Below are 19,352 nucleotides of genomic sequence, written 5' to 3' on the forward strand. Positions count from 1 at the left end.
CAGCACCCGCTTAAAATGAACAGAACGTCATCTTGCGTTGTTATGGCCACTAATAGGCTATAGTTTATAGTTGTCCTGATAATAAAGATAGCCTATAGGGTCCACAACAACGCTCTGTTTATTCTAATCAGGCGCTGTCATTCCGCTGATTTCCTGTCAATGTTTTATGGTTCATAGAAAAAAATCGTCAGAAAAGGATTCCAAGTTTCCAACGATGTCCTACATATGTCGTTATCGTTATAAGAGTTGTTTGGACTTCCCTGTTAGCACTTAGCACAGAATTAGACTCAAGGTGTCAGTGCCTGCAGGGGCACCAACGAGTCTCAATCCGCCACTGGTCCTTGGTGCAACCGGCTACAGTTGATCTCTCTCACATTGTGTGGATTATATATCTTTGCACATAGGCCTTATTGATGATTGCAACATTTGCATTTTTTTCCCCCAGGAAATGTAAATTAACTTTTAATTGCCAACATTTCTTTCCATCCCTACATTAATATCTTCTGCACTTTGACATTCCTGTTGTTTCGTGGCCCTTGTTCAGATAACCAACACAGTTACATCTCCCTCCATCTCCTCCCCTCCCCTAGCTCTCTCTCTGCCCTTGAGTTTTTCTATTACCTTGTGGAAAGCACCTCGCCTGGCATGACAAGCGCAGCGGATTGACACTAAATCAGAAATCAACGCTAGAGCTCAGCATGAAGGTCACACTCGCTCACACACTCGTCTCTATCTGAGAACACACGCGATTCGCTCATCTGTGAGTGTGTGTGTGTCTTGTCGAAGGGTCACACGGGCCCTGTGGGATTTTGAGAGGGGCCACACATCTCTGTAAAGTGAAGTGATGGTAATCCTCAAATAATTACTCAGCATACACACAGAGTCCATCACTCTCGTTCTTTTGAAGACCTGAGGCAGAATGTCGCCAGAGAGAAAGGCTTAGGCCTACTTTAATCAATTTACTTGATTATTCAGTTGGTGCGCCGTGCGATACTGTAGCCAAATGCCATACAGTTGGCTTTATGCGTGTGAATAATACATTTGGGAAGAGATTACAGACATTTATGCTCGAATATACTGATTGTAATCCCTGAAGCTGTGGATAACCTCGTTAGATTCTCAGTTCACACAGGCGTGTACGGCCTCCACAACAGGGGTTTCGAGTTGGTTGGTTTATACTGCCATCTAGCGGTTCCGCGATGAACCACAAGAACAGCAATATTTAAAATAATAATAATAGTAATACAGGGCTAAAACATATTTAAGTTCAATTACCTACAACAATTTTCTTACAGGAAAACATACACATAGTATTGCAGAGAATGTTTTGTTTTATAGGCCTATATATAAACCAGCAATAGCCTACATTTTAAAATACTACTACTAATAATAATAATAACAATAATAATGTTGTTTACATAAAATGTTTTGTTTTTGTAATAAACCATAATACCAGCAATACAATTCAAAATAATGATTAGCCTTTTATGATGATAAAAATACAACAAATAATAATTTAAAGTATAACAATGATCTATAAGAGTTTAGCTTGCAGGAAAAAAATACATAAAACACAATATCACAGATTGCTGCTTAATTTGTTTTAAATTGAGAGTGAGACTGTTCATCTAGAAACCAACTTGCAGCGAATGATCAAATGTTAAAATTTGGTGTTTTTCACTTCGAAAACACTGTGGGTCACGTGTGTCCCCTTGGAGCTTCCGTAGTTAGTCACATGAGTTCGCAGATTGTTTATAGTCAGCAGCTGATATGTTGCTGTCATAGACCAGAGACTAATCTGGTCGAAAATGCTCTCAGAGTGATAAAGATGATTTTACATGAACGTTTCCGAACATCGACAGTGATTTGACTTCTGTATCCGGTGTAACTGAAGTGTTTTTTTGGATCGAAAGCAGAACCGGAGCAGAACTGACACATTGTATCCGACGCGTCCTGTCAGTCAAATCTCGCTACAGTGTTTCGATGTGTCACAGTTGTAAACACATTCCAATAGAGATTCAGTTGACGCGACTAATTTTGTGTTTTAATAAAGAGTATCAACAGAACGCAGCGAGCGTCTCCGCCAGGCGGTTTCGCAACATGCAGATACACTGATTTGTCTTATTATTTATTAGCATTCAAAATCCGTTCGTTTGCATGTAAATCAGTTTTTTTTAAAAGAGCAGCATGCTGCGATGGATTCTGGGGGGTCGAGAGGCGCAGGGGACAGTGGAGGTGAGTACAAGACAATAAACCACACATACAGTGGATATGGGTCATTCTATGAAACTGCTGTCTTTTTCATTTCTCTTTAAGATTATATGTCATAGAGAATGCCATTAGTGTTTATAAAGTGCATTGTACCATCTATCAATATATGTAGAGATACAACTATGCCAGGATTGACAGTTCAGACTTGCTAGAGTCATGCAAGATGTTTATTAAAAAACAACGTTTTTCATCAAATATCCATTTTTTTCCGTGATGCAGTAGGCCCATTACAAGCTTTATATATATATATATAGGCTATATATACACATACAGTAGCCTACCGGTCAAAAGTTTGGAAACATTAAGGTTTTTTAATGTTTTTAAAAGAAGTCTCTTAACCTCCCCAAGGCTGAATTTATTTGATCAAAAATACAGTAAAAACAGTAATACTGTGAACTATTATTACAATTTAAATTAACTGGTTTCTGTTGTATTATATTTTTAAAATATAATTTACTCCAGTGATCAAAGCTGAATTTACAGCATCATTCCTCCAGTCTTCAGTGTCACATGATCCTTCAGAAATCATTCTAATATGGTGATGTGATGCTCAAGAATAATTTCTTATTATTATTAATGTTGAAAACAGTTGTGCTGCTTCATCTTTTGGTGGAAACTGTGATTTCTTTTCCAGACTCTTTAATGAATAGAAAGAACAGCATTTATTATAAATATAACTTTTTATAATATTTATTAATTCTTTTTAAAGGGTCTTTTTAAATCAATTTAACGTGCCTTTGCTAAATAAAAGTACACATTTCTTATATATATATATATATATATATATATATATTAGGACTGTCAAATGATTAATCACGATTAATCACATCCAAAATAAAAGTTTTTTTTACATAATATATGTGGGTGCACTGTGTATAATTATTTTGTATATACACTCACCGGCCACTTTATTAGGTACCCCATGCTAGTAACGGGTTGGACCCCCTTTTGCCTTCAGAACTGCCTCAATTCTTCGTGGCATAGATTCAACAAGGTGCTGTAAGCATTCCTCAGGGAGTTTGGTCCATATTGACATGATGGCATCACACAGTTGCCGCAGATTTGTCGGCTGCACATCCATGATGCGAATCTCCCGTTCCACCACATCCCAAAGATGCTCTATTGGGTTGAGATCTGGTGACTGTGGAGGCCATTTTAGTACAGTGAACTCATTGTCATGTTCAAGAAACCAATTTGAAATGATTAGAGCTTTGTGACATGGTGGAAGTAGCCATCAGAGGATGGGTACATGGTGGCCATAAAGGGATGGACATGGTCAGAAACAATGCTCAGGTAGGCCGTGGCATTTAAACGATGCCCAATTGGCACTAAGGGGCCTAAAGTGTGCCAGGAAAACATCCCCCACACCATTACACCACCACCACCAGCCTGCACAGTGGTAACAAGGCATGATGGTTCCATGTTCTCATTCTGTTTACGCCAAATTCTGACTCTAACATCTGAATGTCTCAACAGAAATCGAGACTCATCAGACCAGGCAACATTTTTCCAGTCTTCAACTGTTCAATTTTGGTGAGCTCTTGCAAATTGTAGCCTCTTTTTCCTATTTGTAGTGGAGATGAGTGGTACCCGGTGGAGTCTTCTGCTGTTGTAGCCCATCCGCCTCAAGGTTGTGCGTGTTGTGGCTTCACAAATGCTTTGCTGCATACCTCGGTTGTAACGAGTGGTTATTTCAGTCACTGTTGCCCTTCTATCAGCTCGAACCAGTCTGGCCATTCTCCTCTGACCTCTGGCATCAACAAGGCATTTCCGCCCACAGAACTGCCGCTCACTGGATGTTTTTTCTTTTTCGGACCATTCTCTGTAAACCCTAGAGATGGTTGTGCGTGAAAATCCCAGTAGATTAGCAGTTTCTGAAATACTCAGACCAGCCCTTCTGGCACCAACAATCATGCCACGTTCAAAGTCACTCAAATCAACTTTCTTCCCCATACTGATGCTCGGTTTGAACTGCAGGAGATTGTCTTGACCATGTCTACATGCCTAAATGCACTGAGTTGCCGCCATGTGATTGGCTGCTTAGAAATTAAGTGTTAACGAGCAGTTGGACAGGTGTACCTAATAAAGTGGCCGGTGAGTGTATATAAATACACACACATGCATGTATATTTAAGAAAAAAATATTATTTATATATAAAATATTTATATTTATATATAATATAAATTATATATAAATCTATACACGGTATATACATGAAAATATTTCTTAAATATATACAAGCATGTGTGTGTATTTATATATATGAAATAATTATACACAGTGCACCCACATATATTATGTAAAAAAACCTTTTATTTTGGATGTGATTAATCACGATTAATCATTTGACAGCCCTAATAAAAATCTTAAACCCTAAACTTTTTTATGGCAGTGTACCATGATTTTTTTTTAAAAGCAGCAAAAACTGTTTTTAACATTGATAAGAAATGCTCTTAGAATGATTTCTGAAGGATCGTGTGACACTGTAGACTCAAATAATGGCTTCTGAAAATTCATCTTTGCATCACAGAAATAAATGATATTTTAAAATGTATAACAACAGAAACCAGTTCATTTAAATTTGAATAATATTTCACAACCATACTGTTTTTACTGTATTTCTTATCAAATAAATGCAACCTCGGTGAGATTAAGAGAACACTTTCAAAAACATTAAAAAACCTTAATGTTTCTAAACTTTTGACCAAAATGTGTTTTATTTAATAATACAGCATAGAAAAGTTAGGCTGGACAAAAAAAGAGTAAAGAAGAAAAAAAAAGCTGTTATAAAAGTCACAAAAACTCAGTTTTGTAGCATAACCCATGTCCATTTTGTTGGCATTATTTAGCAATAAGCAGAAGATAAGAAGCAAGTTTCAGTGTCCAGCTCTCTTAAAGACAGGCCGACGCAGTCCAGCAAACAGCAGTCATTTCAGCACATTCTGTGCTAGATTGAAGCAATGATTCGTTTGTCTATTATATTCTCTCCGTGGGCAGAAGAGCGCGGCGCTGTTCATTGGGGAGGAACAGCCCAAAAACTGTTTCACGGAGATGCAGGTGCTGAAAGGACACTTTGACATTGTTCGATTTCTGGTGCAGATTGATGACTTAAGGTAAGCAATCCTCTTCTTCTGCCTCTGACCAGTGATTGACAGCTAAGACCGAGTCAAAAGCAAACTCCCAGAGCGTGACAAGTGCTTAATCATCACAGCTTCAGGGAGTTAGGTGTGTGTGCGCACTTCAACATACACTTGATGGTGTCCATCGGCTCTGGGCCCGTCCGCATTAACCGCTTTTAAAAAGCTCATGTATATACAAACACACAGCGCAGGCAGGGTGTGTGTGTGTTACGGCTGGCTGCTCCTGGGGATCTGGGTTCAGTAGGAGTGTTTCAGGTGAAGGCAGTGTGCAGAACGTCACTGATTGCTTTTAGAGTCCCGAGTCCTGTTTCTCTTCTCCAAGGCCTTTCATACTTCCTCTGTCTCATCCCTTTATCATAGTTTCATTCTCCTGTTCTTCCTGCAGACAATTCCTTTCTGAGCTCGAGAGGTCAAAGGTGACCTCAGCGTTTGTTAAGATCCAATCAGAAGAGAAGAACCGTCCTAGTGCATGCTTTTTATTTCAAACAGGCGGTGTTGGTTGCACTTTATTTTATGTACATACTATGTACTTTTTGTAGTAGACACTTACTGAGTAATAACTAGGTACTAATCCTGAACCTAACCTTAACCCATGTTGTAGTTACCTTACATTACTCAGTACTTTCATGGGTAAGTACATCGGAAGTGCTTGTACTGTAAAATAAAGTGCTACTGCGATGTTTGGTATATTTTGTGCTTTAAGGTTTATTCACTAGCGTGCCATCTGTGTGTTTTGTGATGTCAGGTTTGCATCTGCTGGAGACGATGGTCAGGTGCTGATTTGGAATGTCGAGGTGAGCAGAACTGAACTTCTGGAATATGCTAATCATATGTTAATGATATGGTAAATAGATGAAAAAGGTCAGAAGTCAGTCTGGTGCTGGTTGATTGTCTTTTGGCATAAATAGTATAATAACTAATATTAGTAATAATACTGCCAATAATATTATTATTTAATGTTAGTATTAATAATAATTAGTGCTGTGAAATTGCTTAATTGCGATTAATCGCATCTAACATAAAGGTTTTTGTTTACTTAATATATTTGTGTGTATATATATATATATATATATTTATAAATATGATATAAATGTGTGTGCGTAAATAAATATAAGTAGAAATAATATATATATATATAAAATAATATATATATTATAGAAATATCTATATACACACACATAATAATAATAATAATAATAATATTCTCAGACTCAAAGCGCTACAGCATGTACATATAATGCAAACAAAAATTAATGTATGTTAGATGCGATTAATCCCAATTAAACGATTTGACAGCACTCTTTTATATATATATATTCACAATATTGAAAATATTTAGTTTGATGTATTCATATCTTGCAACAGTTTGTGAAAAGTGAAAAAGAAACAGCAGAATTTGTGTGTGTGTGTGTGTGTGTGTGTTTCAGACTGGTGATTGTTTGTTGGAGTTGCGGGGCCATACGCAGCAGATCACTGCAATGACATCATACACCATCATCAGAGGCGGAAACACACACACAGCGCTCATTACAGCATCATCAGACCGAACACTCAGTGTATCCTTTTCTACACACACGTGCTGCTGAAGTGTGTGTGTGTGTGTGTGCTTTGTGTTGATAGTTGTCCTTAATTCTACAGCAGTTATGGGATCCAGATTCAGGAAACCGAGTGCAGAATATATCTGATCTCCAGTCCTCTGTGAAGGTACAGTACGTCAAGCCGTGTGTGTGGCCACCTTCCTGTTTCAGTGTGCAGATGGTTTGGATTGTGTGTGTGAACAGGTCTGTTCCTCTTTCAGTGTGTGTAGGTGGATTCTGTGTGTTTGCACACTGATCGATGTGTGTGTTTTTCAGTGTTTGCTGGTGTTGGGTCGCTTGGACGTGTGGCTCTCGGGTGGAAATGAACTGTGTGTTTGGAACAGAGACTTTGAGCTGAAGTGTAAAACGGTTCATCACAGTGATGAAGGTACACACACACACACACACAGCTAAAATGTAATATATTACTGTGTGATCAAAGCTGTATTTTCAGCATCATTACTCCAGGCTTTAGTGTCACATGATCCTTCAGAAATCACTCTAATATGATGATTTGCTGCTCAAGAAACATTTATTATTGTTGAAAAGAGCTGTGCTGCTTAATATTTGTTTTTTAAAACCATGAGAGATCTTCAGATTTTCAGGATTCTTTGAATATAAATATTTTTTTTAATAGAAATATGAATAGAAATAGAATAGAATTCTTTTGTAGCACTATAAATGTCTTTACTGTCATTTTTGTTATAAATGTAATGCATCCTTGCTGAATAAAGGTAATAATTTCTTTAAAAAAAAACAAAAAAAACCTCACTGACCCCAAACTTTTGACCAGTATATGTACAGTGTATTTAAATAGAATTATTTTCTGCTTCATTCTGAAGGAATCTCAGCCATGCTGGAGCTTCCCAAGAACTTCATTGCAGCTGCCATGGATAAAGAGATTGGTAACTGAAAAATAATATTTCAAGATGTTGAATACCTAAAAAAAAAAAAGAAAAAAAAAATGTAATGGTACTTTACAGTTTTAAAGTTTAGTTCAGTTTAAAAATGTTTCCGTTGTAGATGTGGCTATTTTTATTGTTAAGTTTGCTTGTAGTTAAATGAATGATTTGAAGTGATTTCTGACGTTTCAGTGATTTTTAAGTTGAACCTGTCGGGCTCAGACATTGTGGTTATGGCCATGCGTCATCTAGCCGACCATCGGGACACCATCCATTCTCTCATCAACATCAACGGTGAGACATTTGTTGGAAATCAATCCTATTTTCCCTCCCCATACACACATTAAGATAGCTTTGTATCTACTACCAGCGTGTGTTGAGTATTGCTGTATTTAGTGATGCTTATTGTTCATCTCAGACGGCTTGTTTGCGAGTGGCTCTCACATCGGTGAGCTCATCATCTGGGATTCAGTGGATTGGACGATCCAGGCTTATGAGCACATTGTGTGGGAGGAGCCAGCAGTGGACAACCAATCAGAGGTCAGACTGACTCAACAGAAACCCATCGAGAAGTCCATTCAACACATGAGCTCAGATGGAGAGGTAAAGGAGCGTTATATTCCATTATAAATAGAGAAAATGCATGTGTGTATGATGATTGTATCATGTAAATGTTGTCTCAGTTTATCGTGGCAGCTGTCGGCAGTGGTCTGTATGTTTATGATGTGCCGATGAAGAGTGTGGTGGCGTACAGGAAGATCGCCCATGATTCCAATGTCTTGCACACCATGCTGCAGAAGGACGGGTATGAAAGGCAATGCGATACTTTCTCCAAAACGTCTTTTGCGAAGCAATTGAGTAAAGCGAAGTGTTTGATGTGTGTTCAGGCAGTTGATGTCGTGCTCGGAGGACGGCAGTGTGAGGATGTGGGAGTTACAGGACCTCCCCCTTCCTGCCGAACCCGCCTCCTCAGGTGAGCAGGACACGCCCCCTTTCACAGCTCTTTCCATCCATCCGTCTGATCTCTCACCCCTTTCCTCTTTCCATCACAACCCACATCCTTCCTTCCCTCTTTCTGACATTGATCCAGATGTTCTCATATCATCATTCATCTCGTCATCCTGTGCAGAGGATGTGTGTGTTTACATGCGGTTCAGTCCAGCTGCTGTAAAACTATTAACCGAGGGACACACCAATATTTAAATGGGAGAAAAACAGCTTTTTATTTTTCTGATGTTCTTCAATTGCCCATAATTAATTTGCTATTAATAATAAACTATTATAATAAATGTTATTATAATAACATAAGAAATGGGATACTTGATTCTGATTGGCCTATTGCAGCAATTGTAATTTCAGGATATTTGTCTAGATGACTATATCCCTTGCTTATATAACTTAAATATACCTTTAATATTATAATTATTTAGTTATAATGGTAACACTTTACAATACGATTAGTTAACATGAACTAACAATGAACAATACTTCTACAGCATGTATTACTTTTAGTTAATGTTAATTTCAACATTTACTAATATTTTTTTTTAAATCAAAAGTTGTGAAGCTGTGAACTAACATGAACATGAATGTATTTATTAACTAACATTAACAAAGTTTAATAAATGTTGTAAACATTTTTTAACAAATATGACTGAAAACAGAAGCTTGTAGGTTTCTTTTAAAGTCTAAATTAATAATAATGATTTTACATTATCATGAGTTCAGTGTATTTTTCGAGTGGTTCGGCCAATTGAGATGTTTGATTTCTCTTTCAGGGTTTTTTGGCATGTTTGGCACTTTTGGCAGGTCCAGTAAGCAGTCATGCCCTCCTGTCACGAAACTCCCAGAAGTCCCTGGTCTGCGCTCGCTGCAACTGAACGGGGATCTGATTGGTCACTCTGGAGCTGTGCAGGTGGGTCATGTGGCATGGATGGTTTTTCTTTGACTAGTGGTATCGACCTAGTTTCATGAACTAGTTTTAGATGAAAGCTTTTGATTATGAGTGTCTTATTAGGAGTCATTGATCCTGGATGGAGCAGAGAATCGTTTTGACCTGCAGTTTAATTAAACTCTCTGACAGAGTGAAGGATGTGATCTACATACGAGTCAACTTTCGCATTGATCACCTGACATGTAGTCTGTTTCACCAGCACACCCATCACATTTGCATTATGTTATCAAGTCATATTGCATGTTTGAATAAACTTTATTATTGCTTATGTTAAAGTGGTTTAGGCATGCATATATAAAAACAAGAGGGGTGAGTAATTGATGACTGTTCTTTTAAGGTTTGTTCAATGCCTTATTACACATTCAAATCTGAGCTTGGTAGGATTTTTTTTAAATACTTTAAATACACATATATATATATATATTTGACCTATAAACCCCTTCTCTGAATATCAAAATGTTAGTTTGGCCAAGGCAGTGGAGGCTAACAGGAGCAGATTTGACTTACAGTAGCATTTTTAACCCTGAAACGTCAGAAGAAAGAGGATGAGAGGGGTGGAGGACAGGAAAAGAGGCGAATTGAGACTTCATCTAATGACCTACACTTCTATTATTAGTTCTGTGTATAAAGTTTAAGAATGTTCTAGTTCCTGTCGCTGCTAGAGATTTGGCTCCAGAAATGCCAAGGTCACGGGTTCAACTCCCAGGGAACTCACATAAAATGTAAAAAAAACGATTAAATGTTTGCCTTGAATCTACTACGGCATCATATGAATGCAGACCCTTTTAGTTACGTAAGCTGGATTTCATGCACGTTGGCTAATTTTTTGTCTTTAGACTGAAATATCCTTTATTTTATCGTCATTCGTTTTAGTTCGGGTTAAGGATTTCTTACTCGGTATTTTTGTCTTGCTTTCCAGTACAAATAAACTTACTTGAGAAGCAAAATGACTGAAAAATGGATCAAGATTAAGTGAGTTTATACTTAAAACAAGAACATATATCTGCCGATAGGGTCCGGATTTTTTTTTTTTTTTTTTTTTGACCCCATTGGTAGTAGATATTTGTTCTTGTTTAATCATTAACTCACTTCATTTCAATCAATTTGACAAAGTCATTTTGCTTCTCAAGTAAATGTCTTCATTTAGAATTTTTTGATATTTGTACTGAAACGAGATAAAAATACTAAGAAAGATAATCATTTTTTTAGTGCATAATCTAATTTGTCAACAAAAAACATTTTAGTAAAACCAAATATTCAAACATGCCAATTCTTTCTGCTTTATGTGAAAACATAAGTATTTTACGAATTGCCGATTTTGAATGAATTACGACGTGAAGTCACTAAAACATAAAATAGTGTGTTGGAAAGAACTTATACAACCTGACGAATTTTTGAACCTTTAACCCAAAATATCTCACTCAGTTTATAGCTTATATTAATGGCATTTAACTTAAAAATAGAACAAAAATGTATTTATCCACCTACTTTTTCCCAACATGGAAGCTATCTGTGAATGTGTGCGAACCAGTGTTTATAACTACGACAATATATTAAAATAATATGGTAAGAAATTTCAGTTTGCAATATCAAGCAAGCAGCATAACAAGCTGTTTTGTAGGCTATAGCTAAAAATAACTGAAAGCGGAAGCCAGGCGGTCACCGAGATTTTGCCAAGACATGTTCCTGGATCAACATATTTTGTTGAGCTGGAACAACTTTCCTGTCCTAAAATGTAGTCCTAACCATATCCCTACCCATAAGTCATCCCTAACACTGACGTAGAAGCACATAACCCTGCTTTTAAGCCTAAACTTGACAAAACTGTAAACTTGTCCCTCAAATCTGATTGGTTGATTGGAATGTTGTCCCAGGAGGATCAACAAAGACGTTGATCCAGGAACACGTTGCACTCGGCGAGATCACGTTCACCGAAGCCAGAAACATTCAAGTTACAAAAGGCTCTTACGTTAAAAGTAATGTGGGTATGTTATGTAACTAAAGGACTCATTTAATGTGGCTTGTGTTCCAGATGTTCCTGAGTTTTAAGGAGAAGGGTCTGGTCACCTGCTCCACGGATCACCTGCTCATCGTGTGGAAAGATGGAGAGATGCAGTCTCAACTCCGCAGTCTCGCCGTCTTCCAGAAACTGGAGGAAAATCAGGAACTGTGACGTAACCTGCAAACAAACATTTCCCCCATCGTCTTCAGGTCGTGTTTTAAATACGAACACCGATCCTTTGCCTTACTAACCGTCTGCAAAGCCATGTCACATCAGTGTTCAAATTGTTTCAGTATGATACAATGCTTACAATGTTGTGATTTTAGTTTGTTGGTTTTATGAGTGGGTTTTAAGTAAGTGTCTTATAGTAAACGTCTGTTGATTTGTATATATTGTGTGATTGATGCGAGTGTAATTTTAAAACTGATTTATTTAAAGTGCAATGGTAACGCTTTACAATAGTCTTATTTGTTAACATTAGTTAATGCATTAGCTAATATGAACTAACAATGAGCGTGATCATTTTGTTACAGCATGTATTAACCTTTATACAGTTGTTCATGTTAGTTCACAGTGGATTAACTAATGCATACAACTTGATTTTAATGTATTAGTATATGTTGAAATCAACCAAAAATGAGCAATACTTCTACATATATATTGTTCATGTTAACTAATTTAGTTAACTAATGTTAAATGAAACCAAAATAGTGAAGTCTGGTCAATGTGATTTTGAATACCTCTTGAATGTATGCTTCTGTATTTTTTCAAACAATTGTGCAGTTGATTAAAGCTTGTAAAATCAGATCACAAACACGTTATTGCAAATTTTTATTTTTCGTGTGTGTCACAAACACAATGGTTTCAGAGTTGAAGTGACATCTCTAAACGACAGCAGATGTAGAGACAGAATCAAACAGAAACAAAGCGAACAGAGGTTTTATGCATTTTTTTGTACAACTGACAATAAAAAAAAAAAAAAATCCTTTGACAAAGCAACCTGTTGAATGACACGTGACCGCTTTTACTTTTAGTGATGTATTTGTTCAATAAAAAATAGAAAATATACATTTGCGCAAGAAAAATGCTAGTGTGCATTCCCAGTACTTCAAAAATACAGTAATTGGCACAGAATCTGCACCCATCGATACAGTTCACGCTCGCTAATCGACCAGGCTGGCTGCGTCTCATCCGGTTCTCAGAGCAAGACCCGCCCCTGGCTATGATGTCATTGTGAGGTCATAATGGTGTGCCAATAAGAGAGCCCTTTGATCGTGAGGGTGAAGTGTGAAGGATGAGACTTTGAAAAGATTCGCGACAACGTTCAATATATGACCACGGACTAATCCGTCATGAATTATTTCACCTTTTTTTTAATACTTTAGGTAGTTAGGTAAAGTTAGTAAGGTAGTAAAGTATGTTGTACTGACCGTAGCTATGTTTCCATCCAGTTGTAAATTTAACATGCGCAAAATTGGAATATCGCATAAAACATCTGCGAATAAAGCACCGTTTCCATCCCGTGTGTTCAAGAGAACAAAATTGAAAATTGGCCAAAAAAAAAAAAGTAATACAAATGGAAGGTGTTACAATCGGGGAAGCCACATGTTGAGTGTGCACACAACGCAACAAACGCTGTCATGATATCTTTCTTTCGGATGCTGGTTTTTGGGAATGCAATCATGTGAGATCCTTCTGAGAGGGAGTTAAACCAAATCATTCGGATGACAGACATTTGGCTCAGGCGTTTCAGAACGACCAAACCAACATTTGAGCTGCTGTGCGATGCAAAAGGTCCACTGGTTATTTCAGTTATCCAATCACATCATCTGTTGAAGCAAAGTCATGTGAGTTTGTTGTTGCACATTGAAGGATTTATTTGGTAAATCGGTTTCCATCATAGTTTATGCACACGTCTTCTTATTGGATAAACATTTACCCGCCTCAATTGAGCGCATGTATTTTATGCCCATTTTAAGAATTTTTATGCACAAAAATAGGTGGATGGAAACAAAGCTAGCTAGTGATAATGGACAGAGCATGAGCCTGAGCGTTGAGATTCTCTGAATCTGACATAAGATGCAGCTAAAATTAAAAATGAGCCTTTTGGGTGAACCTATAAAATAACAGTACTAATTAAAGACATATTTAGGCTCAAATTCTCAACAGCACTGATGTCATAATATTGACTTCAAAGCTAAAATAATTGTGACTTATCCCTCTCTCTCTAAAAAAAAAAGGATAGTTAAATTATGCACAAGGAGTCCAGAAATCAACCGCAAAAATTACCTCAGTAATGCTTAAATAGAAGTTCATCCACCTTAGAAATTAGTTCCAGCTTTAAAATCCTGACTTTAATATTACAACAATAGTATTATAAATTATAATACATGTATCTTTCAAAAATATTATAAATCATGAGCTTTATGTTTCTGATTTTAAACCCTCTGGAACTTTTAAGTACACTACTGTAACTGCGATATTTGCTTTGCTTTTTAAAAATAAAAGAAGATAAAAAGAAAATGTACAGAGGGATGAGTCAAAATGATTTTCTATTGTATTCGAAATTATGCCCCCAAATCCTGTTGATAAATCTTGTACTGAATCCAGACTGTTTCTTTACATCATCACTAAATATTCAACAACAAAGCCACCAGTAACTAAATTATCCAACAACCTCCGGGACAACTAATAATCCCCATGTTTATATCACAATGGACCTTTGAGAAGAAACAATCACATGGTCACGTCATATTTTAAATCTGCTGTAGAATCTCATCATCAGTGTTGCGTGAATGAGGACCGGTTTAACCCACCACGTGTGTATAACAGAGATTAAGGCATCGACTTCAGTTTGCTCTCTACACTTCACATATTCATATTAATATCGTTAAAAGAGTCCATATAAATTCAGTCAAAACATCTGACTTTCCCTGGTTACGTTTTGTACTTCAAATTACCTATAAAGCCTGAGTGTGACAATGCAATGAACTGTTTTCTTGCTGAGCGGGATAATGCTGGCCTACACAAGACAGGAAGAGAGAGGATGAGCAGGGTGGAGGACAGGAAAAGAGGGAATAGACACATCATCTTCTGACCTACACTTCCATTATTAGTTCTGGTATGTTCTATGGCTTATCTCTGTCGGCTCCAAACCCAGAATCAGACCACCAGATCAAGACTCGTCTGAGATGATCGAAAATCTCCACTGGAATTTGTTCATCGTGCAAATCATTTCATTTTAACCATGTCATTTGATTTCGCACTACAGGATGTCAAAACGGATCAAATTTACCATTACACAATAAACGAGAGCATGTCCTGTCTGTAAATTGGGCACATTTTTGTCCTCCGCCAGCGTTTGACTGGTAGTGTCATGAGAAAATTTGTTTGTTGTACTTTCCTTGATTACTGATCAAAAGGACTTTAGGTAAAAAAAATTAACAAAAACATTTTAACTAAGAAATAAACAAACACAAGCTCATTGATACTTGTTAATTCATAGTTATGTGAAATGCAACTACGTAACACCATCAATAGAATTCAAATTATAGTCCAAGTTGTTCCCTATTTGAATTTCTTTCATCTGCTGAACACAAAATATATATTTTTTGAAGAATGTGTGTAACCGAACAGTTGATGGACCCCATTGACTTCCATGGAATGGGAAAAAATGTTGATGGACCCCATTGACTTCCATAGAAAGGGCAAAACAATACTATGGAAGTCAATGGGGTCAATCAACTGTTCTGGTTACACACATTTTTCAAAATATATTTTGTGTTCAGCAGAAGAAGGAAATTCATACAGGTTTGGAACAGCTTGAGTTTTTTTTTTTTTTGGGTGAACTATCCCTTTATATAATGCATATAGTTCTTTAGATTTACCACTAGATGGTGACAAGAGCATCCGCCATAATTTGTACTGCAGCATTCGTATCTGTAGAGCTAAAAAAAAAAAAAAGAAAAAGAAAAAAAAGGCATGCATATATAGTATATTATAAAATAATTCTTAATGCATTTATATAATAAATCAGTTCTTGTACAAAATTGTGACCACAATTATAGCTTTAAAAAACACAATGCCTTTAAAATTCATAAATCATTACCAAATTTCATGTGTTAAATCATAGTGTATACCAGTGGTTACACTGAAACACTTTACACGTACAAAATAGATTTTTTTAATTGGAAAAAATAATCCCTGACATCATCTGGTAAAAAATATTGTCTGATTTAGATCACAAGTAATGATTTAAAAATGTTAATATCGGCCAATACCCACGGATATAGCATGCATTAAGAATACTTTATATAATACATTACATATAGAGGCTTCAAAAGTGCTACCAAAACCACTGTTCTACCCTTGCGACCACATTAAAGCAACAAGAAAAAAGGGAGGGAAACAGATAGAATCAGGAAGGATGAGAGAACAGGAAAGAGGAAAATCAAAACCCTGCGAGCTGCTGAATGTGCACCACATGCCTTTAACTGCACAATGCTTAAAAACACAGTCACCGAGATGCACTGCCAACCGAAGAACAACAAAAACAGCTGCTGCCATCTTACAGGGGCATTCAGACCCGTCTATGTCATGATGATGTCATCGCACTCGCGGTGGTGTCGTGCTGGTGAGTTTAGAGCGGTCGCTGTGAAGTCATTGTAAAGATGAAGCTCCTTTCCAATCGCGTCTACACAATGTATAAAGACTAAAAGGCTGAACTCGTCAACCGAGTTATAAACATTTAACAAATTCTTACTAAGCCTGTAGCGAGCCAATGCAATTCAGCTACGCGTCCAACTGTAACCCGGAAAAAATGAGGTGCCCAAATAACAAATGACACTAACAGCTACACTTAAAAAAATGATTAGGGTTATTTTTTCTTAAAAACTTCTCACCAATCGGTCAGTGTGACAGATTTCAAGAAATCTAAATTAGTTCTTTTTTCAGTCGAAACGGCTTCAGCCAAACATCTGTTTAAAACTCATCATTGTGTTTGATTATAAACGTACTTTGGCACTGGATGCTTTCTGGCCTACAAAAGGTGAACGTTTGAAGCTTGTCGGCGATGTGCGTCTATGGTAAAAGCAGAACCGAGATTACGAACGCGATATACAGCTGAGCTCAATTTTGTAAATAAATAATACTTAAAAATGGTGTAATACTTATGATACGTGCGAGTTCTCCAGTCAGCATGAGCAAATGTCAATGTGTCAGTGGTCTCGTTATGAGGCTGTGCTGGAGTTTACACACAGATTAGGGAATGTTGCATCCGTACGGACCATTGCGTTAAGTAGGAATGTTGACTGCCATGTGTAAAATGTTCTCATATGCTTCACATTTATCACTAAGCACATCATAACATACACACACTCGTTCTTTCGCTCACACACACGCATCATCAAGCTTCACGTTATTACAGTATGTGTCTGGATATACAGTGTTTCTGAGAAATATATTCTTTGTTATTATTGGCTATTTAAATCAAAATTATTGATTATTACACACCAGTCCTTGGATTCTGAGAAAGGCTTGAGTCGTTCTGATACAGAAAACGCTGGAATAACGATAGCCCGCAGCAGGCTAATCCGTTGCAGTTTTTACATTCTCACACACTGAATCGTGTTCAGTGCTGATCAATACCAAATTCATCGTCCGAATACAAGCAAGTCTTCAGTTCTTCCGGTTTGGCAACTTGACATTTGCTTCTCTCGACAATATTCTGTCGAAATATTCCATCTGCATTGATTTGATCAAATTAATAAGGGGGAAAATGTGGTTGGACTGAAGGGAGTGCCTCATGGCTCTCTACTGGGTCCTTTGTGGTTTCCAAAGTAGTTTAGTCCCACTGACACAGTTTTACTCCTTTACAACTGCTTCAGAGTCCAAATAAAGCCCTTTTGGCATTTGGATCTATGACCCCACATATCTGTAAATATTATATGTGCAAGTGTATAGTTACAGACCTCTCTGAGCATACACGTTTCAGTCCCAGTGTACATCCCATAGTTTAGCGTATATAGTATATACAGTCCTCTGCTGGACTAAGATCAGTCTTTATCTTCTTGCGTCAGACATTAAAAAAGATCATTTAAAATAGCCGAAAGAACACAGAGGATAAAAAAAAGAGAAGTGAAGAAAGTAAAAAGATGCTGGAAGAGGACTGTATGCTGATAAAGTGCATTCATTTTGTCGTTTGTTTGTGTTTTACCCTTGTTACCGGGCGATTGTCGCTAGGGTTGGAGCGTCGTCGGGAAAACAGGGCAGCTGATCTGTGTTCAGTGGATGAAATCTTTGAGGCCCGGCAGAGATGCTACATTCAACCTCTGACCTTTGACCCCGAGGGTAAGGGAGTCATGAGGGTTCACGGAGGAGGTGGAGGCCGCAGGCTTTTACATTTCATCTCATCCAAGTTCTTCCAGTATTTGTAGTTCTCCGCCAAATGCTCCATCAGACCTGGCAAACTGGCAAATGCTTGAGAGAGAGATAGAGAGAGAGAGAGAGAGAGAAAAAAATTGGTCTGTGCAATTAACAGTAGTTGACAGCCTGATAACTGTAATTCATTTTTTTGAAACATTAATAATTTTATTCAGCTTGCATTAAAATGATTAAAAGTGACAGTAAACGACTCGGTTACTAACGTAACCTCGGTTCCCTGAGAAGAGGGAACGAGTATTGCGTAAGTAGCTTACGCTATGGGAAAACTCCTTTTCTCGAGAAATATTGAAGTCTTTATGTAAAACGCATTGCAGCTGCACAGCATACAGCAATGAGCGAGGCAGCTCGGTCATTGGCTGTGCTGCGGCAACTGCACGAACCTATGACGGGGCGACTCTGAACCCGCTTCCAATGAGCGTGCTTCACGCCCTCGCGCGTCAGAGCCCGCCAAGATGGGCGTGGCCAAGGGCTATATATTGGGCGCCCCGTCGTCTGAGTTCTTTAGGTTCAATCGACTGAAGCAAACTGACCAAGCACAAGCACGGCAGCTTACGCAATACTCGTTCCCTCTTCTCAGGGAACCGAGGTTACGTTAGTAACCGAGTCGTTCCCTTTCGAGAGGTTCCTCTTATTGCGTAAGTAGCTTACGCTATGGGAACGCCATGTAAAACGCCGTGCGTGCTGACTTCGCTCTATTAAGCCGAAGGCAGATGCCTGAGCCTTTAAGCAAAGTAATTATCCAACGAGCCAGCCGAAGGCGGGCTTTATAAAGGACAACGTGGAACGGCCCAATGGGCGTCCAGAGAAACACACAAGCACATTTTTATGTACTGTCATGCATGAAAAATCCTCTACATCAGTCAGAGACGGATTCTATGAGGGAGGAGACAGTGCTCAGCATGTACACACCCCAGCCTATGCATAGTTAGACCGACAGTATGTTAGAGTGCAATGAGGGGACCTGTAGGTTATAAAACCTGATAAATGTTGACGGTGAGGCCCAGCCTGCTGCCGCACAAATATCTTGAATGGGTATCCCACTCGACCACGCCCACGAGGAGGCC

At 37.8% G+C, this 19,352-nt stretch overlaps 2 protein-coding genes across 3 annotated transcripts in view; one reads left to right on the forward strand and one right to left on the reverse strand.

The window, feature by feature from the left end:
• Positions 1–2,152: 2,152 nt before the first annotated feature.
• wdr41 (WD repeat domain 41) lies at positions 2,153–12,382 on the forward strand. The gene is made up of 13 exons (XM_056243260.1): positions 2,153–2,235; positions 5,270–5,385; positions 6,158–6,206; positions 6,840–6,968; positions 7,054–7,116; positions 7,266–7,377; positions 7,832–7,894; positions 8,084–8,185; positions 8,310–8,494; positions 8,575–8,696; positions 8,779–8,864; positions 9,670–9,806; positions 11,878–12,382. Exons 1-13 carry the CDS (start codon positions 2,188–2,190, stop codon positions 12,016–12,018), a joined length of 1,353 nt encoding a protein of 450 aa, XP_056099235.1. The 5' UTR covers positions 2,153–2,187; the 3' UTR covers positions 12,019–12,382.
• Positions 12,383–16,788: 4,406 nt separating this feature from the next.
• Positions 16,789–19,352, reverse strand: part of pde8b (phosphodiesterase 8B) — a 35,113-nt gene continuing 32,549 nt past the window's right edge. For both annotated transcript variants that reach the window (XM_056243257.1, XM_056243258.1), the window contains one exon: positions 16,789–18,324. In XM_056243257.1, coding sequence (XP_056099232.1) covers positions 18,215–18,324 — 110 coding nt within the window. In that variant the 3' untranslated portion in view covers positions 16,789–18,214. The remainder of the gene's footprint in view (positions 18,325–19,352) is intronic.

Source organism: Rhinichthys klamathensis, unplaced genomic scaffold, assembly GCF_029890125.1.
Source record: "Rhinichthys klamathensis goyatoka isolate OS25496 unplaced genomic scaffold, OSU_Roscu_1.1 h1tg000782l_1, whole genome shotgun sequence".
In the NCBI taxonomy this organism is placed as follows: Eukaryota; Metazoa; Chordata; class Actinopteri; order Cypriniformes; family Leuciscidae; genus Rhinichthys; species Rhinichthys klamathensis.